Source organism: Hemitrygon akajei, chromosome 23, assembly GCF_048418815.1.
Source record: "Hemitrygon akajei chromosome 23, sHemAka1.3, whole genome shotgun sequence".
In the NCBI taxonomy this organism is placed as follows: domain Eukaryota; kingdom Metazoa; phylum Chordata; class Chondrichthyes; order Myliobatiformes; family Dasyatidae; genus Hemitrygon; species Hemitrygon akajei.
This window is the reverse complement of record NC_133146.1, coordinates 14,730,527-14,749,257: the sequence shown is the minus strand read 5'-3', so window position 1 is coordinate 14,749,257 and position 18,731 is coordinate 14,730,527. Positions and strand designations below refer to the sequence as shown.

General features: G+C 42.7%; 1 protein-coding gene across 5 annotated transcripts in view; it reads left to right on the top strand.

Moving 5' to 3' along the window:
• The window catches only part of mms19 (MMS19 homolog, cytosolic iron-sulfur assembly component), an 82,803-nt gene that overhangs the window by 60,072 nt on the left and 4,000 nt on the right, over positions 1 to 18,731 (top strand). For 4 of the 5 annotated variants that reach the window (XM_073027003.1, XM_073027007.1, XM_073027005.1 and 1 more), the window contains 7 exons: positions 264 to 385; positions 5,709 to 5,765; positions 5,888 to 6,074; positions 7,086 to 7,168; positions 8,423 to 8,587; positions 9,974 to 10,033; positions 10,812 to 10,912. In XM_073027003.1, the coding sequence (XP_072883104.1) occupies positions 264 to 385; positions 5,709 to 5,765; positions 5,888 to 6,074; positions 7,086 to 7,168; positions 8,423 to 8,587; positions 9,974 to 10,033; positions 10,812 to 10,912 (775 nt within the window). Of the gene's footprint in view, positions 1 to 263; positions 386 to 5,708; positions 5,766 to 5,887; positions 6,075 to 7,085; positions 7,169 to 8,422; positions 8,588 to 9,973; positions 10,034 to 10,811; positions 10,913 to 11,817; positions 17,672 to 18,731 lie in introns of those variants that run through there. The other variant, XM_073027006.1, reaches the window with a different exon arrangement.

Here is an 18,731-nt window from a genome sequence, read left to right as displayed (position 1 = left end):
AATTCCCAGGCTCAGGTTAACAATGGAGCCTGCTTGCTCCATTACCCTTGCTATATTTTCAGTGGAAACATCTGTGCCAATGCAAGTAAGTGCAGTCACATTGATAAAATGGAGAGAGGGGTGGCTGGTGACGGTGGGTGGTTGGAGCAGACAAACCAGCCAGGAATATCTTTTCAAGGTGACTGCTTTCCTGTGTCTTCTACATAGGATAGTGAAGCTGGTGGCTATGATACATGCTGTGTTTTTGATTCATTCTCCTGTAGGTGAACAGTTGGATTCTGTTCTGAAAGATGTGCTGAAGAAGATGGACTGTGAACTACAGAAGAATGGAGGTGATTGTTCACAGTCTGCTAGCAGGACAAGAATTTTCACCTTGTTGCAATGGGTAAGAAAATTGTGTAGGACAGTAACTCAGATTAATGTATCTTTCCACAGAAGTCTTTCACAGCCTCAGGAATGCACCACAATAGCTATCAAAGTACTTTCTGAAAAGGAGACGATGTGTGCAGAGCAAAATCCCCGCGCGGCCCTTCACCATCACCAAAGGAATTTAATGATGGTGATCTTGGATTGAGTGAGCACAGAGGAAAGAATGCTTCAGTTCCTGGTCACAATAGGTCAATGAGATCCTTTGCCTCTATCTCAGAGGGAAGAGTAGATCATCATTTTAGTCTCCTATAAAGACTTTCTCCCTTGCCCTCCATCTGCTGTAGTCTGGGTGCATCTTAAACAAGATCACAAGACAAAGGAGCAGAAATAGGCCATTCAGCCCATCGAGTCTGATCCGCCACTCCACCATGAGCTAAACTATTCCCCCATTGAGTTCCAATTTCTGGCTTTTTCCCTATATCCCTTGATACCCTGACTAATTAGATACCTATCAATCTCCTCCTTAAAAACCCTCAATGATCGGGCCTCCACAGCTGTATGTGGCAATGAATTCCATAAATCCACAACTCGCTAGGTAAAAAAATTTCTCCTCATCTCTGTTTTAAATGGGTACCCTCTAATTCTAAGACTGTGGCCTCTTGTCCTGGACTCATCCACCAAGGGAAACAGCCTTTCCACATTTACTCTGTCCAACCCTTTCAACATTCGAAATGTTTCTATGAGATCCTCTCTCATTCTTCTATACTCTAATAAATACAGTCCAAGAGCTGACAAACGCTCCTCATGTGTTAGCCCCTGCATTCCAGGAATCATCCTCGTAAATCTTCTCTGAACTCTCTCCAACATCAGTACATCTCTTCTAAGATTGGGGGCCCAAAACTGCACACGGTATTCCAAATGAGGTCTTACCAGTGCCCCATAGAGCCTCCAACACCTTACTCTTATACACTTTTCCTCTTGAAATGAATGCCAACATAGCATTCGCTTTCCTTACTGCCGATCTGGTGGCTAACCTTTAGGGTATCCTGCACGAGGACCCCCAAGTCCCTTTGCACTTCCGAGCTTTGAATTTTCTCCCCATCTAAATAATAATCTGTCCTATTATTTCTTCTTCCAAAATGTACAATTGTACATTTCACAACATTGTATCTCATCTGCCATTTCTTTGCCCACAGTCCTAAACTGACCATGTCTCTCTGCAACCTTTCTATTTCTTCAACACTTCCTGCTCCTCCACCTATCTTGGTGTCATCTGCAAACTTAGCCACAAAACTATTTAATCCATAATCTAAATCATCGATATACAGTGTAAAAAGAAGCGGCCCCAACACTGACCCCTGCGGAACACCACTTGTAACCAGCAACCAACCAGAATAGGATCCCCTTTGCTTTCTGCCTATCAGCCAATGCTCCACCCATTCCAATATCTTTCCTGTAATTTCATGGGCTCTCATCTTATTAAGCAGCCTCTTATGTGGCACCTTATCGAAGGCCTTTTGCAAATCCAAATGCACAACATCCACAGCCTCTCCCTTGTCAATCTTATTTGAGATTAGCTCAAAAAATTCCAATAGGTTGGTGAGGCAGGATCTTCCCTTCATGAAACCATGCTGGCTTGAGCCTATCTTGCCATGCACCTCGAGGTATTTTGTAACCTCGTCCTTGAGGATCGACTCCAATAACTTTCCAACTACGATGTCAGGTTAATAGGTCTGTAATTTTCTTTTTGCTGCCTTCCTCTTTTCTTAAACAGCGGAACTACATTTGCGACCTTCCAGTCCTCCGGAACCATGCCAGAGCCTATTGATTCCTGGAAGATCATTTCCAATGCCTCCACAATCTCCAAAGCCACCACCTTTAGAACCTGTGGATGCACTTCATCCGGTCTGGGAGACTTATCTATCCTTAGTCCATTTAGCTTCCCAAGCACTTTCTCTCAAATAATCTTGACTGTACCTAATTCTATTCCCTGAGACCGCTGGCTATCAGGTATGTTGCTAATGTCTTCCACTGTGAAGACTGATGCAAAATACTCATTTAGTTCCTCTCCCATCTCTTTGTTACCCATTATAATTTCTCCAGCATCATCTTCAATCGGTCCTATATCTACCCGTGTCACTCTTTTCATATATTTAAAAAAACAACTCTTAGTATCTTTTTTATGTTAATTGCCAACTTCCTTTCATAATTCATCTTTTCTTTCCTAATGACTTTCTTAGTTTCCTTCTGTAAGTTTTTAAAAGTCGTCCAGTCCTCAGTTTTCCCACTAATTTTTGCTTCCTTGTATGCTGTCTCTTTTGCTTTTATTTTAGCCTTAACCGCTCTCGTTAGCCATGTTTGTGCCATTTTTCCATTCATGATTTTCTTTTTTCTTGGAAAATATTTTTCCTGCACTTTCCTTATTTCTTGTAGGAATTTCATCCAATTCTGCTCTACCATCCTTCCATCTAGCTTACTTTTCCAATCAACCTGGGCCAGTTCCTTTCTCATACCACTGTAATTTCCTTTGTTCCACTGAAATATCGATACACCTGATAGCAGCTTCTCCTTTTCAGATTTGAAACTGAACTCAATCATGTTATGATCACTACTTCCAAGGGGTTCCATCACCTCTAGCTCCCTAATCGCCTCAGGTTCATTACACAGCATCCAATCCAAAACAGCCTATCCCCTGGTGGGACCTTCTGACTTGAGAGGAATATCAGTTGGTGACCCATAATTTATATTTGGCCAGTGAATGCAGCCCAGCTGAGGGTCCAAGGTGCATTGCAACTGTGATCAGTTTTGGGCCCTATATCTAAGAAAGTATTTCCTGGCATTGGAATGCATCCAGGGAAAGTTTACAAAAATGAATCCAGAAATGAAAGGGTTAATGTATGAGGAGCATTTGATAGGCCTGGGTTTGTACCCCTTGGAGTTTAGAATGGGGGGGGGGGGAATAAAAGGATGTCCTTTTTGAACAGAGATGAGTAATTTCTTTAACCAGAGGACTGCATCTATGGAATTCATTGCCACAGATGGCTATGGAGGCCAAGACATTGGGTATATTTAAAGTGGTGGTTGATAGGTTCTTGATTAATAAGGGCATCAGAGTTTACAAGGAGAAGGCAGGAGAACGGGGCTTAGAAGGATAATAAATCAGCCCCAATGGAATGGCGGCGCAGACTTAATGGAGTGAATGGACTAATCTTTCTCCTATGTATTATGGTCTTATGGTGTAACCCTTGGTTCAGCTAGCGGCTTAATCTAGGGGACGACAGCCCCCGGTCTGGCCAAACTTAAGAAATCTTGTTTGGGTGGATGCTGTGCAATGTGTCCCCTGTTACAAATCAGTACAGTACTACAAAATAAGAAACAGTACACAATATGCGATTAAACAATTGAGCTTTATAATTCTTAATTTGACTACATGATTAGTAAAGAAACAAAAAAGGAAAGGGCCCATCCTCATGAAACGGTCTAATGTGCAAGCACTGGAGTTCACGGTGTTGTCCATTTGTTCCCGTTGTCGTCCTCTGAGTGTAGCCAACCCTGGGACCCTCGCTCCTCAGTCCACTCCGTCCGGCGGTCTACCAACTCTCTCCACTCGTGTCCTCTCTCTTCATCTCTCCCTGACAAAATACAGCAAAATCCCTGCTCCCAGACACACAAGAAAGAACAACATCCTGCTCATTGGCTAACATGCCCCGTTATCTCTAGTCATAACCCAGACATTACTGCTACAGAGAAACCATTACCTCATCCTTAGCAGTGAAACATTACAGAGAGGCCAATACATTAGCAGTGAAACCTTACAGCGTGCTACAATGGTTTTTGCATTCCTTGGTTAACTAGGGGAAGCAGAGGGATTGCCAGGGTTCCTGCCCCCAGTAGCTGCTCCCTCTCTCCATTGAGACAGATATTCCTTGCTAGAAAGCTGCAAGATCCTGAAGTATTATACCAGAATTTTCAGTAGATATAAAATCTTAAGTGCATTTTAAAATCCAAAGTGGGGATGAAAATTAGACAAATCAAAGGGGAGGATTTCAAGGATACACATTAGAAACATAGAAGCGTAGAAAACCTACAGCACAATACAGGCTCTTCGGCCCACAAAGCTGTGCCGAACATGTCCCTACCTTAGAACTTCCTAGGGTTACCCATAGCCCTCTATTTTTCTAAGCTCCATGTACCTGTCCAGGAGTCTCTTAAAAGACCCTATCGTTTCTGCCTCCACTGCTGCCACCGTCAGCCCATTCCATGCACTCACCACTCTCTGTGTTTTAAAAAAAAACAAAAAAAAAACAACTTACCCCTAACATCTCCTCTGTACCTACTTCCAAGCACCTTAAAACTATGCCCTCTTGTGCTAGCCATTCCAGCCCTGGAGAAAAGCCTCTGACTATCCACATGATCAATGCCTCATTATCATTGTATTGACAGGAGTGGCATTGCTGTGTTGGTTTTTAAAAAAAAGATGAAATTGAATCCTTAGAAAGAGGTAACATAGCATCAGAAGATGTAGAATCATTACGGGTCGAGTTAGGAACTGCAAGGGTAAAGAGACCCTGATGAGAGTTCTATACAGGCCTCCGAACAGTAGCCAGGACGTAGGAATAAGTAAGTGATTGGGAGAATCCACAGTGGATCAAATAGTGTTTTCTGAGCTGACAATTCTGTTCCAACTCTTCTTTGAATGTGTTGTCCCGCCTGCCTCATGGACTAATTATCCACATAATGGAGAATGTAAGCTGGTGCTTCATCTTCCCTGTTCTAAGCTTGGGTCACTTTGAAGAGCAGATCAATAGTTTTTGCTGACAAATCATTAGTACATCACCCAGTTTCAGTAGGGTCTCTTCCAATGTATATGCACGTTCAGGTTTTCTCGATAGGGTACCTTCCAATATATATCCCACATTCTGATTTTATGTTTTGGGTGGTATGGAAATCTAGCGGTTAACGTTGCGCTTTACATTGGCAGCGATTGCAATCCAATTCCCACTGCTGTCTGTAAGGAGTCTGCATCTTCTCCCTGTGACTGCGTGTATTTCCTCCAGGTGCTCTGGTTTTCCCTCATGCTCCAAAGTCGTATGGGTTAGGGTTAGTATGTTGTGGTATGCTATTCTGGTGCTGGAAGCATTGTCTTGGCAACTGCCTACAAACTTTGCCCTCTGGCTGTTGACATGATGTGATGTATTTGCACATATGGCAAATAAAGCTAATCTTTAATCAGATCTATACTCACTGCTGACAAATTGTTCATGTATTACCCAGTTTCAATAGAGTGCAAGTTGGTTCCAATGTATAACCCATGTACTGATTTTATTTTGTATTCTCAGTTAACAAAAGCCCTTGTCTTGCGATATCATCCTCTGGCTGCCACACTGACTGACAAGGTAAGAGGGGTTTTTTCAAAGTTGGGCTTGATTGGTAATACGATGAAACCTTTGTATTTATCGACCTCTCCTTTGATCGAATGTAATTCCCGTCTCTCTTCACCACCCGTCCCTCGATCTAGCTGATGGCGCTACTTACAGACCCTGTGCTAGGAACAGAGGCTGCAGACGGATTCTCCCTGTTGGTGAGCGATTCCTCTGATGTCCTGAATAAGGCCACACACGCCGATGTGCGCCTCATGTACCGACAGAGGTTCTTCACCGAGAACGTCCCCAAGTTGGTCCAGGGTTTCCATGTTGCTGGTAAAGGTGAGTGAGGCTCTGGTCATAGAGAGGCAGGTTCTCAGATGTAGTTGCAAGTGGCTCTTGTTTGAACATGTGGTTGGTCAGATTGGACTATCAGTGCAGTAGTGTGTAGGTCAGGCACTCACACTGTGTCCAGGGAAGGTAGAAGTTTCCCATATTGATCCTTGGACTCTGGTAGCATAATGTCCAGGTTTGTATTTGTGTGTACAAGGTAATTAAGGGAATTTAAATTAGTAGACTATAAAACAAACAGAATTAGGCCTTTCAGTCAGCCCATTGAGTCCTCTCCATCTTTCCCTCTTAACCCATTCTCCTGCCTTCTCCCCATAAACTTTGTGACACCCTTTCTGATCAAGAACCTATAAATCTTTGCCTTAAATATACCCAGCAACTTGGCCTCGACAGCCATCTGGCAATATTTGACTAAGTATTGTTCAGTAAAAGGCAAGGTTCTTATCTTTTGAACTTGTTTGCTTGTTGATTGATTCAGAGATACACCATGGTAATACGCCTTTGTGGCCCAATAAGCCTGCTCTGCCTAATCGACCAATTAGTTAACTTGGATTGTGGGAGGAAACTAGAGCACCCAGAAGAAATGTGTGTAGTCAAAGGGAGCTGGCAGAGGTGGAATTGAACTCTGGTAATAACAATGCGTTAACTGCTACGCTACTGTGTCACCCCTTTTCATTTTTCTGGGGGATGTTTCTATTCATTTCTTTGGGGTGTGGCTGTTGTTGCAAGGTAGAGTTTATTACCATGAAGTCTGGAGAGATAAGGAAAAGGGTTGAGCGGACTGGCATTGCATAAAATGATGCGTCTCTGGGACTGTCAGTGTCTGGGTTGAAGGAGCATGAGAAACGAGTCCCCTGTGTATGACTGATTGGTTCCTAGTGATCATTCTTTCTGAATCTTTTGTTAACCAGCTCAGAGGTACCTGCTTGCTTCTTGGCACCGGTAAGCTGTAGAGTTGATATACTCACTCTAATGCTCCCAATGGGCTTTGCTTTGTTACAGATAACAAGTCGAACTACCTTAAAGCACTCTCTCATGTGCTGAACAGCCTACCCAAGCAAGTACTACTAACAGAGCTCCCATCGGTCAGTATAAACATGATGCTGCTCTGGAATATGGATGTGATTGTACCTTCAGCCATCTCAGGTTATGTGCTGCTTGTCCAGGATTTGAACCTCTTCTCTTTCCTCTGTTCCACCACCTCCACCACACCATTTGACAGATCTCCTGAATACACATTTAGAATGTCGCCAGAGGTTATTGTGAAGAAAACGTGCTCCTAGTGTGAGCATTGGGTTCATGAGCTTATAGCAATCCGAATTTCGTGCTCCATACTTCTCCATGACTTGCTTTAGTGTTTAGAAAAGACTGTTCATTGTACATAAAACCAGAACCCTTCGTATTGCAGGTGACACAAAGGTTGATGGTGTTATGGATAGTGTAGAAGGTCGTTGTAGGTTACAACAGGATGTTGATAGAGTGCAGAGCTGGACTGATGTAGCAGATGGATATCAGTCTGAAAAAGAGTGAGGTGGTATCCTATGGAACATCGAATGTGAAGGTAGAGTACAAGGTTAATAGGATTCTTAGCATTGTGGAGGAAAGGGAGGATCCTGGGGTCCACATCTATAGATCCCTCAAAGTTGCCATGCAAGTGACGGAGTGGGGTGGTTTAAAAGGCATGTGGTGTGTTGAACATCATTGATCAGGAGATTGAGTTAAGAGCCGTGAGACAATGTTGCAGCACTACAAAATTTTGGTTAGCCCACACTTGGAATATAATGTTCAGTTCTGGTCACCTCATAAAAAGGATATGGAAACTTTAGAGAGGGTGCAGAGGAGACTTACTGGGATGGTGCCTGGATTAGAGAATATTTCCTTTAAGTGCAGTCTTTGAAATGTTCCCATGCCAGAAGATTTGGACTTGAATGTTTAATGTTCAAATATTCCATCCATCCAGAGTCTTTTATATTCACCAAATATTCTGCTAACAGGAATCATAACAGTTGATATTGATTAAACCTGCATCATGTTGTCTATAAGCAGTTACTGACCCCATTCAGAGATCTTTATGCCATCTCTGGTCTATGGATATTAGTTTCTCTGCTCTGTGTGATTGGCAATAGTTTAGATTAGGCAAGTATGCATAGTGGCATGAATTTTGGAGGTAATAACTATGGTAATTGGTGGTGTGTGTGTGTGTGTGGGGCGAGGGAGGCAGGGGGAGTAGGTGCTTGCATTTGATGGACTCGTGACATTGAAGCTCACTGAAGTTGGATAAGTTTGTGTTCATACCTGACATATTCTTGCTTTGACCAATGTTCCTTTCCTCTCCTCAGCTGTTGACGTTGTTGCTGGAGGCCTTGTCTTGCCCAGACCAGGTGGTCCAATTGTCCACTTTAGGTTGCCTACATCCTCTGTTACTGGAGGCTCCACACATCATGAGTTTGCACATCGAGACCTTGGTGAACAAGCTGCTCGGTCTGACTACGAGTCCTGCCATGGTACGTACAGAGAACTATGCAACAATTTGAACACTTTCCCATCTTGTTCTTGATATCTCTCCTCACTGTTTCCAGGAACAGTGGTCGAGGATCCCTTATGGTTATGGGCACTTTGTAATGTGCTTTCAGACACTCAGAATCTGACATTCACGGATAATTCGAAGTCTCATTGTAAGTGTGTGTTGATTTGACCCATCAGAGTTTTTTTTTTGCCTTGACTAGAGCAACCCAGGTTTATACTCTGCATAGAAGAATGTCAATGTGTCTGGAATCTGGGAGACACTTCTGGCCTGGGTAAGATTGCAATGAGTTGGTTTCTGGGCTCTTGCTGGGCCAAGACAATGGAGAAACCCTGAATGCCTGACAGGGGAATTTCAACTGGTATCTGTTGTGGATGTAATCTTCCAAATCATGGTCACAGAATCACACACGAGGCCTTTCAGTCCAGTAGACTGTGTTGGCTATTTGTCTTTGTATCTGCGCCTATCACCAACCTGGGTAGTATGTTCCACACACATACCACCCTCTGTATTTTTTTTAAAAACACCCTTAAATTTTCCTCTGTACACCTCAGATGGATGTCCTCTAGTATTAGTCATTGTCGCTCTGGCGAAAAAGGTGCTCTCTGTTTATGCCTCTGATAATCTTATACATAACTATCGTTGGCTCTCATCCTCCGTCACTCCAAAGAGAAAAGCCCCAGTTAGTTCAACCTTAACATATCAGACACGCTCTCTGATACAGGAGGCATCCTGGTAAATCTCCCATTAATCCAGCTTCTGTCTGGCCTTTATAATACTTCCCCAGTTCCTTGTGCAGATTCTCATCCCCCTGCCCCTTTTCAGGCATCAGACTCTGGATTGTGGCAAGTTCACATGAATCTAGCCTATTTTTGTCAGTTATCTAGAATCTGTGAAAATATTTCAGTTTCTTTTTTTAACAGACAGCTAAGCTTATCCTATTTGTTCACTTGAGCTTTGTTCTTGGAATTAGGACAGGTTTATTACTGTCACAAGTACTGTGATGTACAGTGAAAAGCTTGTGTTCAATACTGTTCATACAGATCAAATCATGGCACAGTACATTGAGCTAGAATAAGATAAAACAGTAATAATGCAGAATAAGGTATAAATGTTACCAGAAGAGTGTTATGCAGGTAAACAACAAAGTGCAAGATCATAACAAGTTAGATTGTGAGGCCAAAGAGTTCCTCTTATTGTACAAGAGGTCAGTTCAAGAATAATAAGACTTGTTACGAGCTGGTCCCTGCAGATCCGCATTGGAGCAGAGATGACTTGATGTCCATGGTGAGTCAAAGTTCTGTAAGTGGTATTGTGGAAAGGATTGCCTGCTTACTAATACTGGTTTGTCTCTGTTTTATTGTAGAAAGTTCGTATTGCCTCCTTGCAATGTATGCACGCACTGACGAAACTGCCCACGCACGTGGTAAGGCCTGTACACATGCGTTGACTTGAATTGGGCTTAGTATAAGTTGGGAGGAAAAGCTCAAACACTTTTCTTTGTAGCTAAAGCAAACTTTCTCCTCTAATGTATTTTTTCCCCTTTCTCCATGCCTACCCCAATCAGTCATGGACCTTATGGTGCCTGCCCATGCATCAGCCTCCCCACACTAAACAAGATCATGCACAGGCATTCTCCATTAAGGGAATCCACCCTAACATCCTGGAATAGGTCCGTGGCAATCAACGAGTGGTGAAAGGGTAGGAGAGGTCTGGAAACACCTAGTTCCCACACTGGACCAGAATATGTGGATCTCAGATTAGTCTCTATGGCCACCTTCGGACCCATCAATTGACAGCGCCTCAGGAGAACATCAAATTCGACTCGAGTGATTGCATTTCACTACCCTGCAGTTTTAATCCTTTCAATCCTAAATCAGAATATCCTCTTAAACATAACTAATTACACTGTTATTTTGGGACAGAGTCAGGTTTATTATCACTGGGATATTGTTGTGAAATTTGTTTTGTGGCAGCAAGACAAAAATTACCCCCAAGACAAAAAAAATAAAGTGGCACCAAAAGTGCATCTACAAAGGTTTCATACATTCTTGTAGAAATGTAAAGCATTCTTTTGAAGCATAGATGAGCACATTCACCATGGCCCTGTACTGTTGTCAGATAGAGTATTACCTCATTGCTTTCCTGTGGGGAAGCTGGGCTTGTACTTAATCTTTGCTTTTCAACTTGTCTTCCCTCCACAGATCCTTCCATTTAAAGCCCGGGTGATTCAAGCCCTAGCCAAACCCTTAGATGACAAGAAACGGCTGGTGAGGAAGGAGGCGGTTGCAGCTCGGGGAGAATGGTGCGTGTGAATTGTGGGAGAGAATGGAGCCTCTATTTGTTGTCAAGGTCTAATCCATTTACTGAGCATGGGAGGGCAAAAGGGAAATTATCTAGTAGCAAACTGACCACTCTTAATTATCAATAACACAAAAGATTCTGCATATGCTGGAAATCCAGAGTAACATACACAAAATACCGGAGGAACTCAGCAGGACAGGCAGCATGTAAGGAGAGGAATTAACAGTTGATGTTTTAGGCTGATACTATTTGTCAGGAGTACTGCAGAGTTCCTCCAGTATTTTGTATGTGTTATATTGGGTTGTTATTTTTAATTATCTATATCTTTGTAACAAAAAAATGTTAATTGTCCACTCTTTTTCCCAATTTGTCTCCCAGTCTTTGGTGGATTCTGATGTTTTAATCTAGGGTTCTTTCAGAAGTCAGGAAGAGGCACATAACCTGTTGCTTCAAGATTGTTTTATTAACCATTGATAGAACAAAGGAAAGTTGAAATGGATAGTAACGGGAGCAGAAACTGGTAACAGAAGGCAGAACAAAATCTTAAAGCTAAAGAGACGAAGATGGTGTTACCTTATGGTCAGCTATTTTTAAACTCCATAGATAAGAAAAATTCATAGATAAGGGTCGACCAATAAGATCGTCCTTATTCAAATAATGCAGTACCAAGAGAAGCTTCCAGATCTTTCCAGAATTATACCCATATGACTACTAGGAGATACACTGTACAATTGCATATACTGTACATACTGTGACTACCAAGAAATTTTACATGTATATAAGAACTACTTAAAATACAAGCAGACAATTAATTGTTAAATGGCAAAGAAAATAGCAATTAATCAGCCTAAGAATTAAATAAACAGATCAAACACCTTCCAAAAGTAATTGTGGGCTTTGCATCAGGTTTCTTTTAGGGAGCCCGGGTAGTTGATATTCACCCAGAGCAGCCGACCCGAGGAAGCAGACAATCAGCCGAAGCCCAGTCTTTTCCGTACTCAGTGACCTGTCCGACATGACGTCCCAAACCACAGAAACTGCAGGAAAATTCAAAACCTCTCTGACAGCGACTTGCGACTGAGGTGGAGACTGAAGCGATGGAGAGATTGCACTTTGATGCTTAACCATTTTGTTTTTGTATCTTTTCTTTAATTTTTAACCAAATGTATAAAGAAGCACATTTCACAGAGCACCCATGGGGGCCTCAGAGCCCAGTGTGATAAGCAACAAAGCCAACTCAACAACTCTGATTGAATCACTTTCATTGTTCCAGCAATGGAGTAAGGACTGTGTGGGGAAGAAACCAACAAATGGAGGGCTGGGGTGTTGAGCACATGTTGAAGAATCACCTGTTCACAGCCGATGGATAGTTCCACTCCTGAGCTGCACCGGGAAGGACTGGGCCCAGCAGTGTAACCCAGATCAACAAGTTCAAATAATTTATATTTGGAATCCCAGATATGTGGGAGTGAGTTTTGAACTGGAATCTAAGCTAAGGTTTGCATTTTTACATCATGGATACCTACAAGTTTCTTATATGAGATTGGAATTTAAATGCAAATTACAGCTTTGAAATTTCCATTATGACCAGAAGTTTGTTTTAACTGCGCCTTTCGGTAACCTCCACTGATGATGATCGTGAAGAGCTAGATGGGCGTGCAGTTACGCGTGACAGTGTTACTCATCTAATATGCAAAGTGTGGCTGTGTGGTTGGAGCTGTTTGGTGCTGGATGCTACCCTGAAGGCTGCATGGTTGAGGTCTGAGCGAGCAGAGTTGGTGCTGGAGAGGAAGTTTGATGGTTGTCAATTGTTTAAGCTAGAAATTATCAGGGTGAAGTACATATTTTAAGCTACTAAAAGTGACAAAGCTATAGCCTGCCAGGACAGGAGCATAGAACACAGAACATTATAATGCAGTTTGGGCCCTTCGGCCCATGACGTTGTGCCTACTCTAAGATCAATTTAATCCTTCTCTACATAGCCCTCTAGCTTTTCTATTTAAGAGCTTTTTAAATGCCCCTAATGTATCTGCCTCTACCACATTAGGGACATTTAAAACAAGTCTTTAGGCACATGGATGATAGAAAAATGGAGGGCTCTGTAGGGTGAAGGGTTAGATGATCGGGTAATTAGTCTGGAAGGGCTACAATGATTGTAGTAGCCAGTGGATTACATTTATTCATGACCCTATGGCCAGCTAGAGTGGATTTGATTGAGAGGGAAGGCTACAAGCTGTATACAAAACTTGCCCTAAGCAACCTCCAGTCACCCATCTGATGCCTGAGTGTGTGACCAGAGTCCAGTGTGTGCATTTTCTGGCTTATTAATCATGAGAGAAGGTCACACCATGTGAGCAGACCTTAGGATTGTTTTCCTGTCTCTCTCCTTTGCCTCGTGCTCGGGAGTCGTGAGCCTTGGGTTTGGTGACATGAATGTCTCTTCTATGCAGACTGAATCAGAATCATGTTTTTTATCACATGTTGTGAAATTTGTTGTTTTGTGGCAGCAGTACAGTGCAAGACAAAAGTTACGCAACTTACAAAAATAAATAGTGCAAAAGATCTCAGGAATCCACAGGTGGGATGATGCATGACTAAAGCAATAATTGAGATTAAAAGCACAGATTTCTAGAATTACTCAGCAGATGCAGAGAGAGAGAAACATTTAATACTTCAGATGGATAACCTCATTGGGAAGGCATGAAGAAAGGAATTAACTTGGAATGTTAGCTCTGTTTCTCTTTCTACTGATCCTTCTTGATCAAAGTATTTATTTCATTTTCATTATATATTTCAAGTTTCCAGTATCTATCATTTTTGTGCTTTTCACAGTAACTGGAAAGTTGGTCTTCTGGCTAAGGTTTGACTTGAGTTCCTGACAAGGCTCAGGCAACCTCTGGCCTACACCAAAGCAGCCAGCTGTCTAGGATTTCAGCATGGTCACAGTCATTGGCTTCATGGGGTTGGGAATATCGGGGTGTTCCTCACACAGTGAGAACTGATTTGGAGACAAAACATACAAATATATGGCAGCATTGTGTAAAAGGGGTTAAAACCTGTACCGATATTAGGCAGCATCTGGATTGCGTAAAGAAGTGATTCCATGAGTGTTAACTATATCCTGCGTCGCATTGAGTAACTGTTGGGTATCCTTTAATCTGGTCCCTCACTGGTGCTATAGAATTGCTTCTTTCTATCAATGACCCACAGCAGCCTTATTTTCACATCACTGGTAAATTGCTGCTTGTTTGTGTAGACCGAAAGAATTCACATGGTCACATAGGAGGCACTCATCCTATAACAAATGCTCCTTGATCCAGTTTTTGTTTGTTCTTCTACTGTTTCCTATTTACGTTTCCCCCCAATATCTCTACCCTGTGTATACATAGAGTGAAGTAAACTTTTTGCTGTGTCAAGCTTTGTTACCTATGTTTTATTAGAGCTGTGTTCAGTTCTGCTTTTACCTTGTATCTACAATAGCAAGCTTCCATGCTGGAGTGTATTTAAGTTGTTGCTAGGCTGGTAACCAGACAGAAGTTCACTTTAGCCTGCAGTTTGTTGTCAGGCCAGTTCAGCCTGGTACCAACCCAGTAGGGTTCCCCTTTAGCTCACTATTCCATCTCTTTCCATACCCCTCCATCTCTCTCAGCTGTGCTACAGAACCAAGAATTCACTATTTCCTATGATGAATTTACTATCCCAAACTACAGTTAGTGTTTTCCAGTACTCCCCTTGAGTGTTCGGGAACTTGTATTTGCTCTCTGCACACCTGCTCACTATTATTTCTTGGGAGCTTGGTTCAAGGGTATTTATTGTTTGTCCCAGACTGCCCTGGTGAGCTACCACCCTGAAGCACTGCAGTTCTGGTGAAGGTGCTCCTACAGTCCTGCAGGGGAGGGGTTTCCAGGGCTTCCATCCAGTGCTGTAATTCCAAGTCTGAATGGTGAGCGATTTGGAAGCTGAGGTGGTGGTAAAGCTGGTGGGTTTGGAAGGTGCAATCAGAGTAGCCTCAGCTAACGACTGCATTGGACTTTGTGGATGATGCACAGTGCTGCAGGAAACAAACATTTGGGGCTGATTTATCCTCAACAGCACTGAGTGTCCAGAGAGTTAGAGCAGCATCTCTCCAGGCAAGTGAAGAGCTAACTTTTGTACTTCTGACATGTACCTTCTCGACAGTGCAGAGTCGTTTGGATACCAGGAAGTCGCACAGCACAACAACACAGAAACTGGCACTTTGGCCCATCTGCTTTGTGCCGAACTGTTATTCTGCCTAGTCCTATCTACCTGCACCTGGTCCATTGCCCTCCATGCCCCTCAGTCAAGTACTTAGCCAACCTTTTCTTAAATGTTGTAATCGAACCCACATTCACCACTTCCACTGGCAGTTCGTTCCACACTGTCATCGTCCTCTGAGTGAAGAAGGTTCCCTTTATGTTTCCTGTAAATATTGCAAGTTTCACCCTTAACCTATGTCAAGCTATAGTCTCACCTAACCTCAGTGGAAAAAGTCTGCTTGCATTTACACTAGAGCCCTCAAAATTTTGTATACCCCTATCAAATCTCCCCTCATTCTCCTATGCTTTAGGGAATAAAGTCTGCACCAATTGAACCTATAGCTTAGGTCCTTGAATCCATGTAAATTTTACCCTTTCAATCTTATTGATACCTTTCCTGTAGGTACACAACTGCACCCAATACTCTAAAATTTGGCCTCATCAACATCTTGTACATCTTCAGGGTAACATCTCAACACAAGGTGAATTGCTTGCTGTGGGTTCTCAGAGCTACAATATTTGTGTCTAGAAGCATTGGGTTTCTGTCATTAGTGACCCCCAGAATGGCTTTGGTGTGACAGCAGCGATAGGTTTCCTCTCCATGGAGATGGTTACTGTATGTCATTTCTGAGGATTGAATGTGTTAGCCCTTGTCTGCGTCCTGCTGCATGAGGGCACAGACTCTTTCATTTATTGATGAGATGTGAAACAGACTGAACATTATTAAAGAATTCCTGCAATGATGTGCTGAGGCCAGTTTGGTTGACTTCCAGTGACCACATCTTCTTTTGTGTGTGGTGGGAAGTGGAAATATTCCTTCAGTACATCAACATGAGATGCTGCAGATACTGGAAATCCTGAGCAAAACACGAAGTACTGGAGGAACCCAGCAGATCAGGCAACATCTATGGAAAGGAATAGACAGTCTTGCTTTTCCCACCCTTTCCAGTCCTCATGGTCTTATCCATGAAACGTTGACTATTTATTCCTTTCCATGGATGCTGCCTGACCTGCTGAGTTCCTCCAGCATTTTGTATGTTTCTAAGTATATTCACCTCCAGACGTTGCTTCGTGTTTCCAAAGCTACAAAGGGACAATACAGAACCATATTGCTGGAAATGTGAAATCAAAAACAAAATGCTGGAAAGACTCAGCGGATTTGGTTGCATCTATGGAGTGAGAAATGCAGTTAATGTTTCAGGTGTACTGCAGATAATCAGACCAGGGAAATTTGTAAAAGGTTTTAAGCAAACAGACCAGTGGGTGGAAGCAATAGGAAATGAAGAAAGGATTTATAGTGCAGTGGGTGGTCATGGAACAACTGAGGAAACAATGACGTTGTTGAACCCAGGACTGAGACTCAAGGGATTAATCTAACATGAAGGTGCTGTTTTATGTGCAGGTATAGGAGATTATGGGAATCCAAGAACTATAAACTTTCAGACTTTCCCAGTGAACTGGGGTGCTCTGTATTTCCTCTTACCAGGGGAGAGGAGGTTGTTAGCATGAGCATTGCAAACCAGAAGAAAATGAACGTGGCTTTTGAAAGTTTAAACAAACAACTGATCTTGAAATCTAATGTTTTAGCATACTCAGCCAAATCAGGCACCATCTGTGGAGAGGGAAACAATGTTAGGATGTGGGGTCAATCATCTTCATCAGAACCCATCTGCAGAGTGCAGATTGATTCACTACTTCCACTGTTGTTTATTACTGAACAAACTCATGGATCCTGTAACCTGGAAGGATTACACATGGGGGTAATAATAGGAGGTAAAAAGGCACACACAAATGTCACATCTGCCCAGGAAGGTTCTGTTGGGATGGTCCAGGAATGGATCAGTGTGCTTCAGAGTGTATGAATGTAAAGTCACCCATGGGATCAGAGATGCAGCCAATTATTCTTTGAGGCAGATTTTAAATTTACCACAGTGGCATGCTCTTGACCATCCCAAACATTGCAAAAGCCATCATTTGCACTTCCAGAAATCTCCCTGTCTTCCAACTTCAGGTGAAATTTCAGCTCTTTCCTAACTCTCTCTCACTGCTGCTGGTCTTCAGATCATTTAACCATTTGTAAAGGTTAAATGTAAAGTGGCTGCTAGTTCAGATTCATAGTTGCCTGCTTGCTTGCAGCAGGAAAGGCTGTGCACAGAGAAGGGATTCATTATTCTGCTCTTATCTCTTGCAGGGAAGCTTCTCACTCAACAGTTTCTTGCTCCTAAGTTTGACAGGTACATTTATAAGATGCTCTGTGCACAAAGAGCTGCTTTTCCATGGAACAAAGGAGGTGGTGATGAGACTTGACAAATGAGAATTAACTAGGTTCCAGCTAACAAGTTTACAAAAGTGTGTGTGTATTTGCAGTTGTCTGCACAACTAGTATAAATGTAACTTCTAACTGGAGGAATAATGAACATTCTGAAAAAAGGGTTTTCCCCACCAAGAATAAACTTTAATAAAGAGTGCCATGATAAACACTCTGTTGGTTTTCCTGTTTCTCCTTGAAAAATATTGTTAGAAGGTGGGGTGTGGAAATGTGTTTTGGCATGTGGGCTTCCCATTGCCAATAGTATTAGCTTCATTTACATACCATCCTTCATGAACTTGTCTTTCCAACCAAATAAGTACATTTGAAATATGATCCATTTTGTTGCACTGTTGATTTGAAAAGGAGCAGGAGCTTTCCTATCCACCACTAGGTTCTAGATCTCTCCCAGGAAATAGTGTTGCTTGTGTAGTCCTTTACTCCAGTATTGGACTCTGTGCGAAGTGAAGATAAATCTCCAGTCTTTAGCAATGGGGCAGAACAACTGCTTGACAGGAGTTCCAGCCATTGAACAACTGACCCAGGTACAAACTGCACCACTCTGAGGTAGTACATGGAATATAGATGTAAAATAGTATAGCACAGAAAGAGGCTTTCAGTCTACAATATTATGCCGTACCAGCTAAAAAGTAAATCAAAAACACCCAAACACTAATCCCTCCTACCTACACAATGTCCATATCCCTCCATCTTCCTCACATCCAAGTGCCTATCTAAGTACCTTAAAAGCCTCTAATGTATTTGCCTCTACCACCATTCCAGGCATCTATGACTCAGAGTAAAAACCATACCCCCTCTCACCTTCATTGCATGCTCTCTGATATTAGATGTTTCTACTTTGGGAAACCATCTGGTCAGGGACAGTGAGATAGAGAGGAGCTATAGGCAGGTAGTCACACTGGGGCCTCGGGTGACAGATAAGTGGGTAACAGTCAGGAGAGGAAAGGGCAAGAGTCAGATGCTAGAGAGCATCCCTTTGGCTGTCCCCCTTAACAATAAGTACTCCTGTTTGAGTACTGTTGAGGGGCAGGGCCTACCTGGGGGAAGCAACAGTGGCTGCACCTCTGGCACAGAGTCTGACCCTGTGGCTCAGAAGGGTAGGGAGGGAAAGAAAGAGGATGGCAGAAGTGATAGGGGGACTCTAGTTAGGGGGTCAGACAGGTGATTCTGTGGATGCAGGAAAGAAGCATGGATGGTAGTTTGTCTCCCAGGTC